The sequence below is a fragment of the Macrobrachium rosenbergii genome, chromosome 3 (assembly GCF_040412425.1).
Source record: "Macrobrachium rosenbergii isolate ZJJX-2024 chromosome 3, ASM4041242v1, whole genome shotgun sequence".
NCBI classification, from domain to species: domain Eukaryota; kingdom Metazoa; phylum Arthropoda; class Malacostraca; order Decapoda; family Palaemonidae; genus Macrobrachium; species Macrobrachium rosenbergii.
Window position 1 is genome coordinate 33,920,606 of NC_089743.1, and position 26,030 is coordinate 33,946,635.

The 26,030-nt window shown below is 38.2% G+C and overlaps 1 protein-coding gene across 1 annotated transcript in view; it reads left to right on the forward strand.

The window, feature by feature from the left end:
• The window catches only part of LOC136850788 (calcium-activated chloride channel regulator 1-like), a 308,332-nt gene that overhangs the window by 262,341 nt on the left and 19,961 nt on the right, over window positions 1-26,030 (forward strand). The window contains exons 13-14 of the mRNA XM_067124788.1: window positions 6,312-6,426; window positions 9,523-9,684. Of these exons, the coding sequence (XP_066980889.1) occupies window positions 6,312-6,426; window positions 9,523-9,684 (277 nt within the window). The remainder of the gene's footprint in view (window positions 1-6,311; window positions 6,427-9,522; window positions 9,685-26,030) is intronic.

The window sequence follows — 26,030 nt, forward strand, 5'->3', positions numbered from 1 at the left end:
GCATCTGACGATTGGATAATTTGGGCACCAACAGTTCCGGAGTGTCAGAAGGCTACGTCCATAGTCATCAATTTCCTGGAGTCGCTAGGTTTTCAGCTGAACAGAGAGAAGTCCCGCCTGACTCCGGAGTCCCGGTTTCAGTGGCTGGGTCTCCAGTGGGATCTGTCCTCTCACACGTTATCTCTCCCGCCTCCCAAGAGGAAAGAGATAGCATCTCTCACCAGGAGATTCCTCAAAAATCCATCTGCATCCCGCCGATCCCAAGAAAGAGTCCTTGGGTCTCTTCAATTTGCCTCAGTGACAGACCTGCTCTTAAAAGCTAAATTAAAAGACATAAACAGAGTGTGGCGGAGTCGAGCAAATGTCAAGCTCAGAGACAAGGTCTCCTCTATCCCTCGAATCTTAAAGACAAGACTGCGGCCTTGGACCACAGTCAGAGGCCTGTCCAAAACAGTTCCGCTTCAATTTCCCCCTCCGGCACTAGTTGTCCACACAGACGCTTCCCTAAGCGGCTGGGGGATATTCACCAAAACAGAAAGTACAAGGAACGTGGTCCACAATGTTTCAGCAGTTCCATATAAATACCCTGGAAGCTATGGCGGTCTTTCTAACTCTGAAGAAAATCCGCCCCCAACCGGATTCATATCAGGCTGGTGTTGGACAGCGCAGTGGTAGTTCATTGCATCAACAGGGGCGGCTCCAAATCAGGTCGAGTAAACCAAGTAATGGTTGCTATCTTCTCCCTGGCGAACAAGCACGGCTGGCACCTGTCAGCCACCCACCTAGCGGGTGCACGAACGTGGTGGCGGATTCCCTGTCCAGGGCTACTCCGTTGGAGACGGAGTGGTCCCTGGACATGGAATCTTTCAAATGGATTTGCCGCCGGGTTCCGGGCCTCCAAGTGGATCTGTTCGCAACGGAGAGCAACTTCAAGCTCCCCTGTTACGTGGCCCCAACCTGGACCCTCAGGCGTTCGCCACAGACGCAATGACAGTAGATTGGAACAATTGGGAGAAGATTTATCTGTTCCTCCAATAAATTTACTGCTGAAAGTATTACACAAACTCAGGACATTCAAGGGTCAACCAGCCCTAGTAGCCCCCTACTGGCCAAAGAGCAATTGGTTCCCTCTCCTTCAGGAACTGGGATTACGGAGTCTTCGGATTCCCAAGCCCATTCTGACCCAGACAGTACAAACCAAGACTGTGTCAGCTTCCTCAAGGATTCAGAATGCCCTAGTTTTATGGACTTTATAAAATTCGCAGCCCAAAAAGGAGCGAACATTGACCCTGTCAACACTCTGTTTTTAGAATCAGATAAAAGAGATTCTACTCTTAGACAGTATGACTCAGCAGTAAAAAAATTAGCCTCCTTCCTGAAAGCATCTGAAGCCAAAATCATGACGACTAATTTAGGAGTTTCCTTCTTTAGATCACTGTTTGAAAAAGGCCTTGCTCCGGCCACTATTACCACAGTCAAGTCAGCATTGAAGAAAGTATTTCTTTACGGCTTTAAAATCGACCTTACAGATTCCTATTTTTCGTCCATCCCCAGAGCATGCGCTCGTCTGAGACCAGTATCACGCCCACATTCTGTTACGTGGTTTCTCAATGACGTCCTTAAGTTAGCATCAGAGTTGGATAACTTTCATTGCTCTTATCAGGATCTGTTAAGGAAGACCTTATTTTTGATTAGCTTGGCTTCAGGTGCTAGAATCTCAGAGCTGTCGGCTCTCACTAGAGGTGATAATTTTGTAAACTTCCTCCCGTCTGGAGAGGTCCTCCTTTCCCCTGACCCTAGATTTTTAGCTAAGAACGAAGACCCACAGGACAGGTGGTCTCCTTGGAAGGTGGTGCCCCTTCCTCAAGACCAGTCTTTATGTCCAGTTTATACACTTAAATCTTACCTTTTAAGAACTCCACAGAGTAAGTCGGGTCCTCTTTTATCAGGGAGAAAGGTGGTACTCTTTCACTGAATGCTATAAGACAACAAATTCTGTATTTCATTAAACAGGCCAACCCAGATTCAGTTCCTAAAGTTCATGATATTCGAGCAGTTGCTACTTCTATTAATTACTTTCATAATATGGACTTCTCAGAGTTATCTAAATTTACGGGTTGGAAATCACCTCTAGTGTTTAAACGCCACTATTTAAAATCGCTCGAAGCCCTGAAATTTTCTACCATAGCAGTGGGAAGTGTCATCTCCCCACCTTAACTAATCATATCCTTATCCTTTCCTTTTCCCCCCCGCCCGCCTGCCTCATTTACTTCTCTGCTTATTCTCCTGGTTGATTATACCTCACTGCCTGGCTCCTCATATTGATGTATCTTGTATCTACTGATGGAAAAGTGTAATCTGACATGCCATGATTGTTTTTTCTTATGGGGTACTGGACGGTTTTTATTTGGCTCCACGTACCCCAGATATATGTATATGTTAATTTTCATTGATCTTGTCTCTTACGTGTTTAGCCTAAGTTTACGTGTATAGTATTAAGGTTGTATTTGCAATTATCTTATGCACATTTCATGTTTCACCTAGCTTTAAGTAATTTTAAGATTTTTGGGGCTTCTTCCCCGTCGTACCGGGGACCTCCCCTCGTTTCATAGTATTAAGTTTTTTGATGTGCCTTAGATTTAGTATACCTTAGTTTTAGTATTCTTGCTACATGGAAGAGATTACTTGATTAAAATTATTTTCGTAAATTTTTTGCCTTTTTCTTCAGATTACCCCCTTTTTTTCCTTGTAGTTACAGCCTTGGCATGATTCTCTATTACTATTTCACCGGCTGACACGGGACTGAACTCAGAAAAGGGATTTTGACAAAGGAAAAATCTATTTCTGAGGAAGGTCCCGTGTCACCCGGTGACCCTCCCTGGATCACCTAGTACTCCCCCCCCCTACTTGCACATGCCAAGTCTGGGGTTAGTGCTAGCATGGAATGAGGTAGGTGGCGCTGGTGTCGCCGTCCTGGCGGGTGTTGAGTGCAGGGGCTGTAACGGCTCACCGCTCTGTTCCGGGGATTTTGGTAGGGAGAGATCTTTCGAGTAGGTTTCCGTGGTAGTGGTATTTCACTCACCCTTCTTTATACCGATGCCTTCCTAGAAGACGCTCGACTGGGGGTAGTAACCCCAGCTTTCCTGAAAGCTCTTTTTCTCTGGTATATCTAGCATTGTTATACCTAGAAATTCGTGCTGTAATGGAATTTCACCGGGTGACATGGGACCTTCCTCAGAAATAGATTTTTCCTTTGTCAAAATCCCTTTTTTAACCATTCTGAATATTTCATCCTGCATCCTTCTTGGTGTGTTCATTCATCTGAGAAATATTCACTCTGTGACGTGTATCCTTGACCTCTTTCATCTGTCCTTTTCTACTGGTATTTAAAGTTCATCAAATGGTTTACCTGTTCAGGTATTTTAATTTGGCGCTCCTCTGATTCTATAGCTCTACTGATGACCACCACTTTCTGCTTTATGTAAAGTTGTCTCAAACCTCTCATACTCTAAACTCATTGGCAATACCCAAATTTTCCTTGTTAGGCTCCCCTGACTCTGATGTCATGGCTAAATCATAGGCATGAAGTAGCTGGCAAAACTCTTGCTTAAATAGTCTGATTACAAAGGTCACTAACTATTACAGCGTACTAGGGACTGCCATTCTTAAATGTAAGTGTCTCCTGCATTACACCACTCTTTGCCATTGTCCAATTTGTATTACTTATATATGATAAAACATTTTTCAGTCAAACCCAGGAGCTAAATAGAAAATCAGCCATTTTGTGACTTTTGTAAGGGACCGCATGGAGGTCCTATGGGCACACGTGTGTGCAAGTCAGCCATCGGACAAAACAAGACAACAAAGCATCCCTCTCTCTCTCTCCCTCCCGTGCGTCAGCGGCGATCACTCAAAGGAACGCAACTTCTACCATACAATATTCCTGCCTATTTCTCTCTAACCATTGTTGTCTCAATTCATGTACAATCATCACTACTTGCATTGCCATGCAAGCATTCCGATCATGTACTCATAATGTTCCACTGAATCTTCTGTATCAAACTGTATGTATGTTCCTGTTTGTGAAGACGCCGAACGTCTCGCCATTTCACACATATTACGCTACTGCATTGTATTCTTTAATCTGTCTCGAATCACATGCAAATGTTCATGTGAGGAATTTCCTGGCCTTTCCATTGATATATGTTTTATCATTGTATGTTTATTATGTCTCTCACAATCGCCGTCTGTCTGTTGACAAGCACAGATGTCCGAAACATAATCTCTGTTTTGTCTTGTCTGTGTGTAGAAACTACATTGCGGCTCGCACCAGCTAATAACAACCATGAAGATTCTGTACATGTATTCAGTAAGGAACCAGTAATAAACTAGACAGCACCCAGCCAGTATGTCACTCAATACCTTCCTTACACTTTATGAAACTTTATACGTACACCTTTGACCTGTCAGTAGGCAGAAATAGTCAACATTCTTTCATGTATACACACCAAGAATGAGGGGACTGGGATGAAGTTATTTCATTGTGATTGATGGGTATGTGTATGAAAAATTTGGTCTTATTTTGTAAAAGCTGAAATTGGTCCATGGAAAACCATCAGTCATAATTAGCCAGAATTGCTGTTTAGGCTGGAGGACTAAACAAGATGATATCCGTCTACGGTGAGGTTCTGATTAGTCTAGTATCACTGGGGATAGAAAAAGGTTGGGAATTGAATGCCCTAAAACAGCTTGATATTGAATCATGAGAGTTTGTCAACTGCAGGTGCAGAAACCTCAAACAGAAATAGCTTTGTGGAACAAGCTTTACCAGGAGGTTAGATTACCTAAAAGGACTGCCACAACTTGGCTGGGGGATTCAGAAGTTGTTAAAACTGCTGAATAACCAGTATCAGTTTTGCAGTTTGTCTTTTAGGGATTTACTAAGCCTGCTAATGTGTCCTAATGCCATGCCTAGGTAGACTGCAGAAGTGGAAAGTATGAGACTACTTTAACCAATTGATTAATAGATCTAGGAGATGATACATGTTGCAAAAGCAATTCAGAGTTCTAAAGATTGCTGATACAATAAGGGAGTCGAGATTGAGATGGTACGTGCAAATGATAAGGATGAGTGGGGACAAAGGAGTGAAGAGGGCTTGGATGGAACCTATTATGGGTAGAAGTTCGAGAGGGAAACAAAAGATTAGATGGTGTGATAAAGTTAGGGAAGATTTAGAGGATTCAGCAGAGGTAGATGCTTTTGATATATTATTTGGAGAAGGCATGAAGACAACTGATGTCTTAACCTAGGAATAGTATTAGGGATGAAGAATAAAAAACAATCACATACGGTTTTAAGATTAGAAGCGCATGCTACATCTGGAAATATCCGTATTTGATTGTTCAAACCCTGAGTGGAGTCCAGGGCATCGCTGTCAGGCATACACGAACGCTCGTTGGAAAATGTTTATTCATTTGGAAAAAGAACGAAAAGTTTATGGTGGAGATTGAGCCGCAGAATGTTTCTGAGAAGCCAGTATATTATGTCCTATGTTTGATAGTCAGACTTGATTGAAATAATTTTGAGTAATAGGGTATTCTGTTCTGAAAAAGGTAATTTTATTTGAATTTAGAGAAATCAAGGGAAAAGGAATGTGGTCTCTCATCAACTACTAAGCTATAGGTAGATTCAGAGGAGAAGAACGAAGGAAAACATGCCAGGCTGGAGATGTGAAAAGTGACAATTGATGAGATTTCTGTTGTTTTTTTATTTATAAACTTATAGTCCTCAGGCTGGGTGAGACTCCAGAAGCTCCCACATTCCTCAACTAGTCTTTTAGTTAAAAAATCATAATATTTTTGGTACTGATATTGTTTATTGTTATAACCATTTTCTTTCCAAATGCAAAAAATTTAAAGTAAACCAAATATAACTCAAGACTAATATGATGGCTTTCACACAATAGCTCCTTGGCAGTCACCAGAAATAAATGATTTAATCAGTCCTGCAGTACTAGTTGTCTACAAAGGTTATTTCCAGAAATAGTATCAACTTGGTGTTGTGTAGAAAGTGCTAGGATTTGGAGATGCTATTTTCTTTTTATGGTACACTTTGCCAAGAAAAATCAATCACAGGTTTGACTTGCTTGAAATTGTTTTTCTCTTCTAACTGATCAACAGTCATGCCAGGTTGTACATTTTCCATGGTTTCTAGGTATGGTCTTTTTACAGTGTTAGTAGGTAACTTTTCAGAATTTTTATTTTTCTCTAATAGCAATTGTAACAGCATAAATTATTTTCTATCTTTACAGTTGTCAGATGGAACTCATCCAATTTTGTTCGCGGAACTTATTGCTACAATACGAGTTCAGGGATTAGAAGATGTTTATTCATTTGACCTTAAACTTTGGGACAATGGTATTGAAGGTAGTATTATCATAGTTTTGTATTACATTAGGAGGGTGTGAAAAGTATGCTTTACGTACGAATGGCAATTTGAACTTGTGCAATTTTTTTAACTAATAAAAACTAGCACAGGATTTCAAAAGAAACAGCTTGTAAGATACATGTTTATGCAAGCTCACTACACATTTCTGTGCTTTGTGTTGTTTGTATTCAAGCCTGATCTTCCTTATTAAGGATAAAAGACAATTTTTTCCATGAAATGTGAGGGCATTTGTTATATTTACAGCAGTTTGTTATCCCTTTTAGTTACCTTGACTTCTCTTTAGCTCACCAAAGGTCATATGAACTGCCCTTCTTATCAGTCCATCATTCATGTACAGCCTTCTTGACAAGAAACAAATTGTTGGATTTAGGTTTCTCTTAGTTTGTCATGATGTACATATAATCCTATTGCACTGAAGTTATAAAACCTTTTGAAGGTGATGGTATTTTCCTGATGTGTTTTTGAGTATTCCAGCCGTTTTACTTATGCACACATTCACGAGACCACATCAACACGCTGATATTAACATTGTGAATGCAAGCCAGTCACTGCTTTTAGCATTGACATATGATTATTTATGTATTTTTTCTTTGTTTAAAGTACATTTTAACCATTTTTTATTTTTTAATGATGATTACAATATGTATCCTTTCCTTAAAATGAATTTTCAAGACATTTTTGTATTTAAAACACTTTGTGGTAATTACTTGGGCATTTAATTCTCAAGACTGTTGGGAACACTGGGTCAGTCATCATATAAGTGGTAAGAACTGAGAATCAGATATGTTTTCTGATTACCAAAATCTCTTGACACCAAAGTTACTAAAGATCCGTATTTAGGTAGGAGCTGATCGAGTATAATATTTTTACAGTGGGTTTCTGTATGCTTCAGGAGCCTTCTGGACCTGTTTCCTTCTATTCTTTAATCAACAGTCAGGTCCTTTATGCTGCTCATAAGCTTTGCTGAAGTAGTGAATTGTTTATAGTTTTGTCAAATATGTAATTTTAAAATGGTAACATCCAGGAGAAATAATCATATATATGTTGGCTACAATTCACTACTTTTAAGTATATTACAGAGAAATCAGGTAAAGCTTACTAAAAAAGAAATATATTTTTTGAGCAGCATTTAAGCTGTTTTGCTTATTACAGAAAACAGCACACCAATTTCATTCGTATTAGGTATGTGACACTATTAATTTTGCTGAAAAAATATTTGCAATAATGTACCACATTGGTCATGGCCGGATGTGCTAGGCTGTCAGTAAATACACCAGCCATTTCTAAGTTTGTTGATCAGAGAAAAGTGTTGTACATATTTGGTATTTAATTTATTTTTATAATAAAAGAACAGTAAAAAAAACAGTATATGCAACATTTTTATTTTGCCTGTCAAGTGCCCTTAGTGGATTTTCAGTACACTATTGGCTTAGTCCTGTCTTTGTGTATGGGAAATGCATATTACCAAAATTAGGTATGCTTACATTTTTCTGTAACAAGGAAAACTGAAAAAAGATGTAGAGACTAGAGGTTACAGATGTAATAGAGAGAAAAGAAAATGAGATATTTTTATATTTTTTACCTGGTTTTGCCTCAGTTTCTCCACAATGAACTACAGTACTCGTACTTCCTATTGCCCTTATGGTAAAATTGCTTCCCTAGAGGAGGTAGAATGACGCTTTGGTAAGTGGTACTTTGTGTCCCTAGTAGGGTATGTTACATTGTGTTTATAAACTAAGGGTTAAATTTCTTGAGTTTTGATTTTGGAATTTTCAATATTCAGTGCATTAACACTGTCAGGTATCTGTTCCTTTAAAAACCACTGAGGCTAGTGCAGCTAAGTTTGGAGTTCCTTAGATACTAGTGTGGATAGAATATGGATTTGCATTCAATTGCTTCTGGGGTTTGTCTCAGCAGGTTGATTGGTGGGGCCTCTAGAAGTCATCTTGCCAGACAGTGTTAATCTGTTTGCTGTTTTAAACAAGGTTTGGTCTCCAGAAACTAGATCTAGAGTTTGTTTGATGTATTTTGCCAAAAATGCACTTTAAATCCTAGAAAGTCTGGTGCAAGATAAGGAAAATAAATGATAAATGAATAAAAAGTGATGAAGTAAACCCAGAGGTTTTGATGTTATGTGGACTTTGTAATTCTGAAAATTAAGATTAGCTGAAGGAAAACTTAAATATGGCGAAAGGTATGTTTTATGTGTACATGTGCTGAGTGATTAGAGTGATTTTAATAACTGAAGGTATTTTCTCATCATTATTAAAATAGGTTAAGGGAACATCAGGTCACGCAGTAAGACTTATAAGGCTTGCACAAAGACACCTCTTTAAAGAGAGCTAAAAATTGGAGCAAGATAAAGTTGAAGTTGGAAAGTTAGGTTCAAAGAGACTAAAGGAAATGGATGAAAAATGAAAGGCAGAAAACAATGCAGTTATGGCTGAAGTTTCATTACCAAGAAACTTTAGTCGCATGTAAAGTGTGCCTCACAAGTTGCTGCAAACAATATTCCCATACAGGAAAAAAATGAAAGGTGATTGCTGTGATTTGCTTGTGATTTGGATGTGGTAAAAAGATTCAGAAGGTAATTAAAGACAATATGAAAATGTATGTGTGCAGAGAGAAGAATTAGAAATAGTTTTTTTACCCAGAAATTCCAATATAAATAGTCAACAGCTAATCATAAATTATTTAGTGATGTCAGTAGTGTAGTGACTACAAAAGTGTACTTGCTAAGCAAAAGTCACTGAAGTTATTGTCTAACTATCAGTTGTGTAAGGCGAGTTTATAGTTGCTAAATATGGATTGTGAAATATTTAGATATATTCTTGCGTCCTTATGTCACATCAGCATGCATAAAAAAAAGGAGATTTTTAAAACACATAATTCGTTCACAAAGGTACTGCCATTGAAAGATATACAGTGTGACTAATTGTATCAGAATAGTGGTTAGATGATTGGGACATTTATCAAAAATTGATTTGTGCACTACTGAACATATATGGAATAGCTGGAAATTGTTAATGTTACTTTTTGGAAAAATTTAGTTTAAGAATTAAAAAATATTTCAGGTGATGTGACAGGCAATGATGGTACATACTCATCTTACCTTATTGGAGTGGAGAGAGAAGGAATTTTAACAATTTCAGTTTCTGCTTCTGATAATAATGGGACAGCTATGAAAGTTGCAGCAGCATCACCTGCTTCTGTATCTGCTGCACCAATTGATCCAGGTGGTATTAATATTTCTGACTGTAATTCTGTAGAATATGAGTCTTTCAAGTTAAATGTAAATTTTTATATATGTAACTTACCAAGTAATTATTGCATAGCCTATGTTTCTAAATCTCGCAGCAGCTAAAAATTTGAAATTCGCGGTAGCATTCCATTGCTGTAGTGTAGGTGACAAGGTCCCGCCCACTATCAGGGGAGGAAGGGTACAACACTGCTTAATAGCGTCAGTCCGTTTCTGCTGGTTAATGACTGTACTGTAGAACTCTTGACCTTAACACTAATCCATTCAAGAAGAAGCATCAAAATGCGGTTCAGTCAAGATCTGACTAAATTTTTTCCATAAGAAATAACTGAAAATGGATTAATCCATTCTTGACTACCAGTTATTACCCTAACCTCACCTTTTTATACAAAACCTTACATGTAAATTACAATTAAATAAGTTCCGAGTTAAATAACATACCGTGTTTGACAAACTCTTTTATTTTAAAATGTATAAAAAAAACTGCCTTATGTCCAGTGTGGCTGTATTACTGTTGGGAGACTGAGCTCCGAGCACCATAGGCTATGCCAGGTACTGTACTGGGTAGGCACAAAAATTGTTGTTAATAAAAAAACATTGAAAAACAAGCCTAATTATTTCAGTAATTAGTAAAATATTAAAAAATAAGCCAAATTATGTCTGTTATCATAAACTTAAGAAAAATGGCTTAATGATACAGCTGCAGCTTGCCTTTCAGCCATTTGCCATGAGCAGATGTGAGCAAACCTTAGTGGCGCCCTGGTAGCCTATCATGGTAACACACGTTTACAACTGTAGTATTTATGGTAAATTTCATACAAAGCCTACTGGAATGTACTAAATGACTATCACAATAAGGTGCACAATCCTTTATTTGAAATCCCCAGGGCCAAATTTGTTTCAGTTTTCGGAATTTTTCGGATTTCAGAACTGTGGGGTCAGGAGCATAATCAGACATCACTACTGCAGCAAAAACGTATTTTTTCCCTTTTTTTTTGTGTTTTCCAGTACAGTTATTTATTCATTATAGTTTATTATTATTTATATTAGTATACAGGCAGTTCCTGGTTATTGGTGGAGGTTCCGTTCTTACGGCGTGAAGATACCGAAAATCGCCAGTAACCGAAAATCAGCATTTTTTCGGCGATTTTCGGGGCTTATCGGCGCTGAATAGTGCTGAAAATCGTCGATGTTTGGTTATCGGCGCCTCTGGTAGGTATGTATCAGTGCCAATACCCAATTATCGGTGCCGATAAGCGGAAATTGGCGATTTTTGGCGCCGAAAGTTGAAGATTTTCGTCGCTAGACAAGCTGGAAAACCGTATCACTGATAACTGGGGACTGCCTGTACTGTTAAATGAATGTGAGATAATTAAGATCATCACTAATAAAATAGTGGGACAGTTAACAACATATGTTCATTAACGTTTTTTGAACAAAACTATTCTGTAAAATGCAAAAATATACGTGGTCAGAATAATTGTAATTCAACTTGTGACCTTTAATGATAAGTACAGTTATAAAATACATTTCATTTTATCGATCTTGGAGAGGATTGTTCTTTATTGTTACTAACGTCGTCATCAGTTTGCAGTCGTACATTTGAGGTAGGTCCAAGAATAGGACCTATGACAGACTGTTGTGAGATTGTTAAATTCTTGTTTTCATGGAGAAATAATTATATAAAGCAATTTATTGAGTAATTTTTGCAAGCTTCAGTCAAATAATCACGATCAAGGCAATGTTCAATCTTAGTGCCTTACACAATTTGTGATCGAAATGTCTAAAAATAGAACAGAAGTAGAGGGCTGTCACTGGCTAATAGCTCTCCATGGCAACCAGCCAGTCAATCAGGTTTTACCTGTACAGTATTTTGTCTGAGAAAGAACGTTTCGCTCATGTGATGATGATGTAAGTGCGTGTGTTTTAAATAGAGCACATAGTTTTAAATAGTTAAAGATGTATTACCTGTACTATACATTTTTTAAAACATTATGAATACACATACAGTGTGTGAATATGTCCTGATATCCATTAACCCTTAAACGCAGAGCCTCTATTTACAAAAGTGTCTGCCGTATGCCGGCGGCGTTCGGGAGTTAGCGCCGAAGAGGAAAAAAGTTTTTTTTCAAAAAATCACAGCACACTTAGTTTTTAAGATTCAAAGTTCATTTTTGGCTCCTTTTTTTGTCATTGCCTAAAGTTTGGTATGGAACCATCAGAAATGAAAAAAATATCTTTATCATATATAAATATTGAAATATATGACAGTGCGAAAAAAAATTTCATATATAATTTATACAAATCGCACTGTGAGCAAAACAGTTAAAGCTAAGGAGTAATTTTTTTTGTTGTATTGTACACTAAATTGAGATGATTTTGGTATATAACAAATTTTAAAATGATCAAAGCATCACAGAGAAAATATTATCACAAAATGATGCATGAATTTGTAACGTGCGGACGTAAAAAAAAGTTTTTTTTCAAAAATTCACCATAAATCGAAATATTGTGCTAGAGACTTCCCGTTTGTTGCAAAATGAAGGTAATTGATTGAATATTACTAGACTGTAAGTGTTTTAGCTTACAATTTCGGTCGAGTTAAAGTTGACCAAAGGTCAAATTTTTTCTATATCGTGATTTATATGAAAATATTTCAAAACTGATAAAAGCTACACCCATGAGTTATTTTTTGTTGTATTCTATGTGAAATTGCACACATTTTCTTATATAAAACTTTATGTAACGGCTAATATAAAATGGTGCAAACATTATGACAAAGTGACGAAAGAATTTCAGAGATTTTCGGGCGAGTTACCGCACGCGGACGTAAGGAAAAAGTTTTTTTAAAAAATTCACCATAAATTGAAATATTGTGCTAGAGACTTCCAATTTGTTGCAAAATGAAGGTAAATGATTGAATATTACTAGAATGTAAGAGTTTTAGCATACAATTGCGTTTTTCGACCATTTCAGTCGAGTCAAAGTTAACCAAAGGTTGAAATTTTGGCAGTTATCGTGATTTATATGAAAATATTTCAAAACTGAAGAAAGCTACAACCATTTGTTTTTTTTTTTTTTATTCTACATGAAATTGCGCACATTTTCACATAAACTTTATGTAACGGCTAATATAAAACGGTGCAAACATTACGACAAAGTGACGAAAGAATTTCTGAGATTTTCGGCCGAGTTACCGCGTGCGGACGTAAGGAAAAAGTTCTTTTCAAAAATTCACCATAAATCGAAATATTGTGCTAGAGACTTCCAATTTGTTGCAAAATGAAGGTAAATGATTGAATATTACTTGAATGTAAGAGTTTTAGGTTACAATTGCGTTTTTCGACCATTTCGGTCGAGTCAAAGTTGACCAAAGGTTGAAAATTTGGCACTTATCGTGATTTATATGAAAATATTTCAAAATTTATAAAAGCTACAACCATGGGTTTTTTTGTATTCTACAAGAAATTGCACACATTTTCATATATAAAACTTTATGTAAAGGCTAATATAAAACGGTGCAAAAATTACGACAAAGTGACAAAAGAATTTCTGAGATACGTCGCTCATGCTTTGTAGTGCGAGAAGAAAGAAATTCGCGCATGCGCAGCTGGGTAACGCTTGTAAACAAAACAACAGCATGATCCGTGAACTCCCAGCATCCCTCATGGCCCGTGATTTAAAATCTTTCGCAAACTATGCCTATAACTATTTTTCCTCGAATATTTAGAAAAAATTTTTGTAGTCGACATACCGTACGTCCACTTGGCACCTGACAGACAATATTAGTCGACGTACAGTACGTCCAGTCGCCGTTTAAGGGTTAATATAAATATACAAGTGCCTTTAATAGTAAAATCACCTCCTCCCTAGACAATGAATAAAATGAGAATTTGCACACACCTCAAGTATTTATCAAAAAGTAACTCATATACATCAGAACACCATAGACAACTTACAATAGAGCATATAAGCTGAAAAGGTCCACATTACGCAATATATACAGATGGATCTAAATCAGAACACGGGGTGGGATATGCTGCAGTGTCTCAAGCCAAAACTTATCAGATCTCTCTTCCTAATAGTGCTTTGGTATTTACAGCAGAATTGTGTGGAATTGCATCAGCTATAAAAATAATTAAAGAATCATCATTAAATAATTTTGTGATTTTTAGTGACTCGAGAAGCACTATAGAAGCTATTCAAAGTTACAAATCAAAGAATAATATAGTACAACAAATTAAATTATATCTCCATAACTTATATAATAATGGAAAAATTGTAGAAATATGTTGCAGGGATCAAAGGAAATGAAGATGCAGACAAAGCAGCTAAAGAAGCAATTCACATGACAAGATCAAATGTGAATATCCCTGTTACTGATTATGTAACACACATAAAAATGGGTATCATAAATAAATGGCAATGTATATGGGATGAAGAACCTGAAAGTAATAAATTGAAACAAATAAAGCCTAATGTTAAAAAATGGAGTTCATCATATCAGAGAGAGAGACACACACAAGTAATTTTAACACGTCTCAGAATACAGTAAACCCCCGTATTCGCGTTCTCATGGTTCATGGACACGCATTCACGGGTTGCTCTGTGGAACATATCTAGCCATCATTCGCGGAAAATTCGCCCATTAGCGGTATTTTTCACTGAGAAATATTCACTAATTACTGTATTTTCATATAATTTTCATATAATTTTGTGATAAAACTATTAAAATACTCAGGTATAAGCATTTTTACAGGGTTTTTCTTGGTTTAAGCTATCAAACTGGGCAGTTCTAAGTGTTTTTAGAGGGGTTTTAAGCATTCGCGGATTTGACCTATTCGCGGGGTGTGTGGGACGCATCCCCCGCGAATACGGGGCGTTCATTGGCCATACTTGTCTGACATATGGGCACTTAACCCTTAAACACCGAGCCTCTATTTACAAAAGTGTCTGCCGTATGCCGGCGGCGTTCGGGAGTTAGCACCGAAGCGGAAAAAAAGTTTTTTTCAAAAAATCACAGCACGCTTAGTTTCTAAGATTAAGAGTTCATTTTTGGCTCCTTTTTTTGTCATTGCCTGAAGTTTAGTATGCAACCATCAGAAATGAAAAAAGATATCATTATCATATATAAATATTGAAATATATGACAGCGTGAAAAAAATTTCATACATAATTGTATACAAATCACGCTGTGAGCAAAACGGCTAAAGCTAACAAGGTATTTTTTTTCTTTGTATTCTACACTAAATTGCAATGATTTTGGTATATAACAAATTGTAAAATGATCAAAGCAACACAGAGAAAATATTATCACAAAATGATGCATGAATTCGTAACACACGGACGTAAAAAAAAGTTTTTTTTTTAAAATTCACCATAAATCGAAATATTGTGCTAGAGACTTCCCGTTTGTTGCAAAATGAAGGTAATTGATTGAATATTACGAGACTGTAAGTGTTTTAGCTTACAATTGCAGTTTTCGACCATTTCAGTCGAGTTAAAGTTGACCGAAGGTAGAATTTTTTCTATTTATCGTGATTTATATGAAAATATTTCAAAACTGATGAAAGCTACAACCATAAGTTATTTTTTGTTATGTTCTACATGAAATTGCACACAGTTTCATATATAAAACTTTATGTAACGACTAATATAAAACAGTGCAAACATTACGACAAAGTGACGAAAGAATTTCTGAGATGTTCAGCCAAGTTACCGCGCGGACATAAGGAAAAATTTTTTTTCAAAAATTCACCATAAATCGAAATGTTGTGCTAGAGACTTCCAATTTGTTGAAAAATGAAGGTAAATGATTGAATATTACTAGAATGTAAGAGTTTTAGCTTACAATTGCGTTTTTCGACCATTTCGGTCAAGTTAAATTTAACCGAAGATTGAAATTTTGGCAGTTATCGTGATTTATATGAAAATATTTCAAAACTGATAAAAGCTACAACCATGAGTTGTTTTTTTTTGTTGTATTCTACATGAAATTGGGCACGTTTTCATATATACAACTTTATGTAACGACTAATATAAAACGGTGCAAACATTACGACAAAGTGATGAAAGAATTTCTGAGATGAAGGCCGAGTTACCGTCTTGGGACGTAAGAAGTTTTTTTTTTTTTTTTTTTTTTTTTTTTTCTCTCTCTCTCTCTCAAAGATTCACCATAAATTGAAATATTGTGCTAGAGACTTCCAGTTTGTTACAAAATGAAGGTAAATGATTAAATATTACTAGAATGTAAGAGTTTTAGCTTACAATTGCGTTTTTCGACCATTTTGGTCGAGTCAAAGTTGACCGAAGGTTGAAATTTTGGCACTTATCGTGATTTATATGAAAATATTTCAAAACTGATAAAAGCTAGAACCATGAATTATTTTATGTTGTATTCTACATGGAATTGCGCACATTTTCATATATAAAACTTTATGTAACGGCTAATATAAAACGGTACAAACATTACGACAAAGTGACGAAAGAATTTCAGAGATGTTTGGCCGAGTTACCGCGCGTGGACGTAAGGGAAAAGTTTTTTTAAAAAATTCACCATAAATCGAAATATTGTGCTAGAGACTTCCAATTTGTTGCAAAATGAAGGTAAATGATTGAATATTACTTGAATGTAAGAGTTTTAGCTTACAATTGCGTTTTTCGACCATTTCGGTCGAGTCAAAGTTGACCAAAGGTTGAAATTTTGGCACTTATCATGATTTATATGAAAATATTTCAAAACTGATAAAAGCTACAACCATGGGTTGTTTTTTGTTGTATTTTACATAAAATTGCGCACTTTTTCATATATAAAACTTTATGTAATGGCTAATATAAAATGGTGCAAAAATTACGACAAAATGATGAAAGAATTTCTGAAATTTTCGGCCGAGTTACCGCGTGGACATAAGGAATAAGTTTTTTTCAAAAATTCACCATAAATCGAAATATTGTGCTAGAGACTTCCAATTTGTTGCAAAATGAAGGTAAATGATTGAATATTACTAGAATGTAAGAGTTTTAGCTTACAATTGTGTTTTTCGACCATTTCGGTCGAGTCAAAGTTGGCTGAAGGTTTAAATTTTTTGTAGTCTACGTACGGTACGTCCACTCGTCACCCGACAGACAATTTTAGTCGACTTACGATACGTCCAGTCGGCGTTTAAGGGTTAATGAACAGCTCACGTGGCCCGGCTCCCGAGTGCTCAGAGTGCAGGGTAATAATAACAGTCAGACGTGTTATGTGAGTGTCCAAAGTATGACCAACAACGAATGTCAACTTCTGGAAATAAATCAGTGAAAGAAGTTTTGTCAAAATCTTTTATATTTTCAGTTGTTCCAATTTTGTTGTTCTTGAGGAACTGTAATTTAATTATAAAATATAAAAATAAGTAAATGATAAAAGCACAAAAACCCTTTTAACATTTGTTAAAATGTTGCTTAATTTATATTCTGAATTTTAATATACCTTTTTAGTATGTATGGAAGGAAGTCTGAGTAAATGTATTTATTGTATGTATGGGTTTCAGTATGAGAGGATGTGCCTAAATGCAATTTTTAATTTCATTTTAATTCATTCATCATTGTACTGAATGATCTGTAGGGTCCTAGCACTTGGCCTCATGCCTGGACCTAATATTTTAATCTAATCCTTCAGGCCAGCCCTATGAGAGCTAAAAGTCAGCTCAGTGGTCTGGTTAAACTACTTTAATAATAATAATAACAGACATGTGACTGTGTATATAATGGGTGAAGATTGTGGTTCCCCCTATAATCAACCTTTTTCCGTCCCCCTGTGAGAGAGAGCATGTGTCGGGGCCTTTGTCTCTATGTAGCCCGCCCTTTGGACTTCCCTGTGTCAGTTGGTCTGCTCTGCTGACAAGGAACCAAGGCATGTCTCGGGGCCAAGGTATGTACCCTTCACCACCTCTCTCTCAACTGGCCACAGCTCAAATTCAATGTGTTCTCCAAATTATTTATTTGGTAGGGTTTAGTGCTCGCCTGTACTGGTTCACATATACTTTTTTGGAGAGAGTAATGATGTGTGTGAACTGGTGGAATTATCTAGGGATTATATACATATTTCATTTACTTCAGTAGGTTCTGAGCTGCTCATCAATACTTCTGTTGTTAATCATTTACTTGCCCTATATTGTCATTATTTCATTAGTTTCTGATGGTAACTCTCCCCTTCATACTCAATTCCCCCTCTGTCACCTTATGTTCGTCACCTTTTGACAACTTTTCCAATTTGTATAGCGGCTCTTCCTCTTCTGCCACTTATGTAGATTAAGCCAGCCTTGTGCTAGAGTGGGCTCTTACACCTTGGCAATTGCCTCATAAAGTTTTGTGCAGATGGTTCCAGCTGTCGTCCTTGTTTCATAGTGAAGTCATGCGAGAACCCTCTTCCAGCCATCTGATGCTTACCACCAGCATCCTGTGATGTTATTGCTGACTTTCACAGGTATGTCTCCTTCTCTAGTGTTATCGCCTCACTGTCTTTGTGCATGGATTTGCTGTTTTGTGCTGTCTCACTTTTCCTTTAGACCTCATGGTTTTCAACCCTGTTTTGGTTGATTCTCCTTTAGCTTTTAAGCAATTCATAGTTTGCGTTGTTCTGCTTTGATGCCGTTTGCTGAAGATAATCCATTGATGTGCACTCTCTTATATGCTTCTACCTTGGCTCCTGTTAAAATGAGTAAGAAGTTAAAACTTATTCTGGTAAAGCACATTTTGAGGCAGTCTCAGAAGTGTATCAATTCAAGCTGTTTCTTGGAATGCCACTGCATTGGTTTCCAGTTTTATGAACCTGCTTAGAGCTATGCATTACAATAGCTATCAGTTTTTCGTTTTCTCTCTGTTCAAGATGCAAGTTTTTTCTCTCTCAAGTTCCTGCACATTGGACATAAAGACTTCTCTAATTGACTAGGTACTTTGGCTATTTTGAGGGTAGAAGTACCTTTGAAGTTGGTGTTCCGTTCTTAGCATGACAGCTCAATTACTATGAGAAAAATATATTATTATTATTATTATTATTATTATTATTATTATTATTATTATTCAGTTGATGAACCAAGCTTCCAAAGGATATGTGTTCATTTGAAAGAAGTAACAGAAGGTGAAAGAAGATATGGAAAGAGATCAGTTATTAGAAAAAAATAAGTAAATTAATAGATAGATAGACTAAATGTAAGTAAAAGATAGATAGACTAAATGTAAGTAAATTTTTAAAAATCATCGTCAGGGAGACTGTTGCACAGTCAACGACGTGATGAATAAAGGATCTCTGGAACTAAGAAGTTTGGCAGCAAGGCACATTTACTGCATATTGGTGCTGCTGTTCAGCAAATCTGGTTGCTCTCAGCAGGAAAAGAGGATCAGGGATCAGTTGCAAATGTGAAAGATTTCTGTTAACATACAACTTATGAAAAATATATGTAAATGTTATGTATGTGTAAATGTGCATGTGTGTATGGTGTATACATATATATGGATGTGTATGTATATACAGTATGTGGATACATATGAGGAATATTGATGATAATAATAACACAGTAGTTGTATCACTATTAGTCCTGAAGGGCCAACGTTTCTTGATGAGGCATCAGAGTATTAACTTCACCTTAATAGACCTATTTCCCAACCTAAGGGAGGAACAACTTATTATTCTTTGTTACACCTCAGTGTTAAAGTAATAGGAACAGCTGTGTACATATTTACCTTATATGGTAGTCCAATTCAACAATTAGCAGCTGTTTATGACACGTCCCATCTTTGTCTCCATAACCCCCAACAGTTTAAAGCATCGCCCATGATTCCTCGAATCAGGAGAATAGAAAAGTTATCTTTGCCTTGTCCGTGTGAAATCCATGTGAAATATCCCAAACCGCTCTCGAGTTCTGCTTCAGTGACTGATTAACGTTCGCATTCAGAGTGAAAGAATTGCAAATACAACCATTACTGATGTTTTGAACTCTCAACTCAAGAAGGCTGTAAAGATCCTCTGAAGGCCATGTAGAGTTTCTGAAGTGTTCGGCAAAGCTTCAAGAAGAACTTTGGGTAGCGATGGTTCTCAGAGAAGGATACTTGGTACCTTTTGTTATTTTTCCACCCCACTCGACATTCCTGATATCCTTCTCTCCCCACACTCTTCACATGGAGAAGTTCTGAGTTTGGGAAGGGGAGGTCAGACACTTGTTATGCAACGAGACCATTGAAGCAATTTTAGACTAGTCAGTGAGGCTTTACCATCAATTTGACGTGTTTCCAAGACCTGGGGTGGGGGAGCTGGGCTGGAGGCCAGTATTGGTCATTTCCAGTCTCAAGTTTGTTCATTTTACTCCCTTTTCCATGGAGTAATTCAGTTAGGTCCTGGCGGCCATCAGAAGGGCAAATGGAAGATTTCTATTGACATGTAGGATATGTACTTCCATGTCCCGGCACATCCTCAGTCAAGGAAGTATCTGCACTTTGTCTTCAAAGAGAAAGACTTCCCATTCTAACCCTTCTTTTGGCCCTAGTATTGCATTACGAGTATTCACCTGTGTGTTGGGATCTTTAGCAGGATACAGTCATCTGCTTGGTATCAGAGTTCTATATTTGGATGACGGTTAGTCTGTAAGGAACCGCATTGGCGGTTTTATGGGTACACCCGTGTGTGAATCATCCAACGGACAAAAACAAGACAGCATCCCGCTTTCTCTCTCTCCCTCCCATGCGTCAGCTGGAGGGGACCGCTCAAAGGAATGCAACTTCTACCATACAATATTCTTGTCTATTTCTCTCTAACCATTTTTGTCTAGATTCATGTACAATCACCACTACTTGCATTGCCATGCAAGCATTTCGATCATGTACTCATAATGTTCCACCGAAGCTTCTGCGAAGACGCCAAATGTCTCGCCATTTCACATATATTATGCCACTGCATTAATCTGTCTCGAATTTCATGCAAATGTCCATATGTGGAATTTCCTGGCCTTTCCATTGATATATGATTTATCAACGTACATTTATTATGTCTCTCACAATCGCCATCTGTTTGTCTGCCAACAAACACAAATGTCTGAAACATTACCTCTGTTTTGCTCTGTCTGTGTGTAGATGCTACTTTGCGTCGCACAGGCCAATAACATCTTCGAAGATTCTGTACATTCATTCAGTAAGTGCCACGTACCCAGGACCAGGAGGTGTCTGCTGGCCACGGCAGCCCCCCACCCCTTGGTAGGCGTAGTTCAAGGCCAACTAAACGCCCAGCTTAGATGGACTACGAAGGTGGAAAATAGATTGCATTGTGTTTGCTGAGCTGTTATTAAGTTTTGCTTCCATTAACCATTCCTTGCTGATTTTTTTTTCTTTGTTTTGCCTTTTCTTGATTATGATATCCTTAATTTGTCTCTAATTGTGAGTTTTGAGTATACCTGTATTTGCGGTAATGCGCAGCTTGGAGGGGGATGTAGGATAGGTGTGTATCATGTTGCTGATATCAGTAATACTACTGAATGGAATGTTATGTCTGTGGTAAGTTGCATTACCTAACTCCGTCCGCGCCAAGATTTTGGTGCGAACGTCAGTTGCCCTGTACCCACCGTAGGATTAAGACGCTTCTGTAATAAACCACCAACACAGGAATAATGCCTCTTACTTACCGTGCCTATAGAGTATCCTATACTAATTAATTGTGACAAGTCCTTCCTCACATCCAGCAAGCATTTTTTGTTGCTGGGACTCTGTTGGAATACCCTTCTTGGTGGTTGTTACTCTCCAGCTAGACTCAAATCAGAATAACGAAAGATGTGCACAGGTTCCTGGCCCAATGCAGGGTACCTGATGGCAGTTGGAACAGATCCAGGGCCTGTTACTGTTTGCATTAGTTGTAGATCCAGTCCTCCAACTACAGCTCAAGGATGTAAACAGAGTCCGGCTCTCACATGCCCAGAGAAGCCCTTGTGATTGTCTTCCCCCAAAAAAGCAGGTGGTTTGGAAGGTGCTCCATATGTGGACTTGAATTGTGCTGCCCAACAGGTCAACCTAACTCCTCTGGCACTGGTTGGGAAAGCTGTAAGAGACCCGTCACACCGACGGCGGTTTCATTCGAGCACACGAGTGTGTGTGTGCGTGCGTGCGTCATATCTTCGGAGGGACCCAGACAGAGGAAAAACAAAAGCATCCCATTTTCTCTCACTCAAGGAACGCAACTTCTACCATACAATATTTCCATCTGTTTCTCCCTAACCATTGTCATCTTGATTCATGTACAATCACCACTGCATGCATTGCCATGCAAGCATTCCAATCATGTACTCATAATGTTCCACCGAATCTTCTGTATCAAACTGTATGTATGTTTCTGTTTGTGAAGATGCCAAACATCTCGCCATTTCACATATATTATGCTACTGCATTGTATTCATTAATCTGTCTCGATTCATGTACTCGTACAATCACCACTACTTGCATTGCCATGCAAGCATTCCAATCATGTACTCATAATATTCCACCGAATCTTCTGTGTCAAACTGTATGTATGTTTCTCAATACTACCCTGGTGACCTGGTGACCTGAAGGAGCCGATGGTATACGTCCGACGGGAAACTGAAGGCCGGCTCTGCTACTGCGGGACTTTGACTTTGCCTCATTTGCCACAACCAGACATGATGAAAGGATCAGTTGGTTCGAGCTAACGCATCGCACGAGAGATCCTTTCATCATGTCTGGTCGAGGCAAAGTCAAGGGAAAGTCTAAGTCCCGCAGCGGCAGAGCCGGCCTTCGGTTTCCCATCGGACGTCTGCCATCGGCTCCTTCGGGTCACCCCGAGGTCACCAGTGTAAGGATAGTATTGAGAAACATACATACAGTTTGACACAGAAGATTCGGTGGAACATTATGAGTACATGATTGGAATGCTTGCATGGTAATGCAAGTCGTGGTGATTGTACATGAATCGAGACAACAATGGTTAGAGAGAAACAGACAGAAATATTGTACGGTAGAAGTTGCGTTCCTTCGAGCGGTATCCTCCAGCTGACGCATGGGAGGGAGAGAGAGAAAGTGGGATATTTTGTCTTGTTTTTGTCCATTGGATGATTCACCCACACGTGCCCGTAGGATTGCAATGCAGTCCCTTACAATACTCCCCCCCACAAGCAAGGCCCCGATGTGGAAATCGTCTTGCTGGCAATTGGAATGGGCACGAAGGGCTTGGGCTTTGGGCAGGAGGCTGAAGGGCGGCGCCGGCCAGCAGGGACTCGAGGAGGACGGCAGCAGGGTGAAGGATAACGTCGGCTGGTCCTTCGTTGGTCAGGTCGTCTGGTACGAGTTCGGGGGCAGTGGCAGGCTGCCTGGAGGAGGCGTCCAGGGTTCCTGTGGTGGGGTGGGTCATCTCAGAGGATCGGACATCTACTGAGAGCTCGGGAACGGCAGGAAGCTGAGGCAGCGAAGGGTTTGTTGGCACGTGGGTCTTCATCGTGGGTTGGACATCTGCCACCAGCTCCTTCGGGTCACTCCGGGGTCACCAGTGTAAGGATAGTATTGAGTGACATACTGGTTGGGTGTCGTCTAGTTTATTGGTGGTTCCTTACTGAATAAATGTACAGATCTTCGAAGTTGTTATAGGCTGGTGCGAGCCGCAAAGTAGTTTCTACACAGACAGGGCAAAACAGAGATTACCATATTTGATGGCTTATAAGACGCATGTCTGCATAGGACGCACCCCAATTTCAGCAGGACATTGAGGGAAAAAAAATAAGGTTTCCTAGCCTATGCTCATATGATTTTGGTAAGTAAAAACTGTAGTATTAGGTTATCATATGCATATTGTTTCTTACCAACAGAATCAACAAAAACATTAATAAAGAAGTTATTTACCATATTTATATTTATCAAAATATGTATTATACAATCAGCCATTTACTACGATCGAATGTTTCGTCTGCTGCTGAAAGTTACCTCATAGGTTTACCAGTAGATTGCAACACATTCATTTGTAAACATTATTTCTTACCGGCAGAATCAACAGAAACATTAATAAAGATGTTACCTACAGTAATATGTTATATATCTCCATTATATATTATAAAAGTATACAATCAAGCTCTGGAATTTACTACGTTTCATCACTGCAGCTGAAAGCTGCCTCTTGGTTTGATATGAATACTGTTAGGTGGCAGCACCATCGTTTGTAAGCGTGCAGACAACGTTGGTGATGCACAGTAAAATGATTATGGAAAATATTTGGGGGAGAAGAAAACAATTGCAGGCCAATGTGGGCTGAAAAATGAAGGTTACGATTTCCTTTCTTTGCTCCCCGTAGTTTATTTTCTTGCAGCCTCCAAGAACGTATAATTTTTTCAGTAGGAGGAGGACCAAAATATCTTGCTGCTGCTCTGTTGCCGTGTTCTTTAGCATATTCTATAACTTGAAGTTTGTAGCGAATAGTGTAACTTTGCCTCTTGCTTCCCGTATCCATATTTGCAGGGGTAAAATCCAATAAATAAAAATGTTTCTTATGTAACGGCCCGAGTCTCGTGAGCAACTGAACAAAGCCATGTTATTATTCTTAAAAGAGAATGCTAGCATGAGTTACGAAGTATCAACTCAACGAAGCCTTGTTATTATGCCTAAAGAGAATGCTAGCAGGAATTGTCAACCAACAATTGATCGAAGCCATGTTGTTATGCGTAAAGAGAATGTTAGCAGGAATTGCCAACTACCAACTGAACGAAGCCTTGTTATTTGTAAAGCTCTCGAGATGATCACCAATAGGTGGCAGCACACGTACTGTAAGTCTGTAAATGTTGGAATGCGGTGATGCGCTGTAGACGACGATAATGATATTAACACATTTTAATGAAAATATCGATAATAACAACTTAGATATTGATTATAATACTAGCAGTAGTAATTGCGGTGATGGTAAGTGTGATAATGATAAATAATTATAATAAACTTTGGTTTTTAATAGGTTATTAGGATAACACTAAATGTTAGGCTAGGCTACAACATATAGTGACGTTTCATGTATAATTTCGGCCAAAATTCATAAAATCTGAGCCTACATTATGTACATAGGACACAGTGGGATTTTTTAGGCCATTTTTTTATTAAAAAAGTGCGTCTTATACGCCTTTTTTAATCAAAAAATGGCCTAAAAAATCCCACTGCGTCCTATGTACATAATGTAGGCTCAGATTTTAAGAATTTTGGCCGAAATTATACATGAAACGTCACTATATGTTGTAGCCTAGCCTAACATTCGGTGTTATCCTAGTAACCTATTAAAAACCAAAGTTTATTATAATTATTTATCATTATCACACTTACTTAACACTAAACTATTTCACATGGCCAGCCACACTGGACTTAGAAATTTCTTGATGTTAGAGAGTTGAGTGACACAAATCCTACCCAATTGGGTTTCAAAATAACTCTGGCTAAAAATTGATCAGAATGAACTCTGGACCTATGTTGAATAAAACTCCGCCTCCTTGAGGACGTCTACTTTACTCTTAATGGTTCAATCTTAACTCCCACTTTTGGCAAGGACAAATCAGGTCAATTTTGCTGACCTTTTGATTCCTCTAGCGCCTCCTTCCTTTCCCACATCTTGGAGGTTTGTTATGGTTAGTCTTCAATTTACTTGGTCTCATGGCTCATCATTTTAAACTATCAACATCGTGTCTCTCTCTCTCTCTCTCTCTCTCTCTCTCTCTCTCTCTCTCTCTCTCTCTCTCTCTCTCTCTCTCTCTCTCTCTCTCTCTCTCTCTCTCTCTCTCTCTCTCTCTCTCATAATCCCGATCAGTGAATCTCATATTTATTCACTGCATAACAGAAAAACAGATGGCAATTGTGAGAGGCAAAATAAACGTACAATGAAAAAGCATATATCAATGGAAAGGCCAGGAAACTCCACATATAGACATTTGCATGAGATTCAAGACAGATAAATGAATACAGTGCAGTAGCATGATATATGTGTCTTCACAAATGGAAACATACAGTTTGACACACAAGATTTGGTGGAACATTATGAGTACATGATTGGAATGCTTGCATGGCAATGCAAGTAGTGGTGATTGTACATGAATCGAGACAACATTGGTTATAGGGAAACAGACAGAAATATTGTATGGTAGAAGTTGCGGTCCCCTCTGGCTTACGCACGGGAGGGAGAGAGAGAAAGCGGGATACTTTGTCTTGTTTTTGTCCGTTGGATGATTCACCCACACGTGCCCATAGGATCGCAATGCTGTCCCTTACAAGCTTGTGACTGAATGATAATGAGAACAAACATGGTTTTCTTGTTGATTTTGGCAAAAGTAGGTG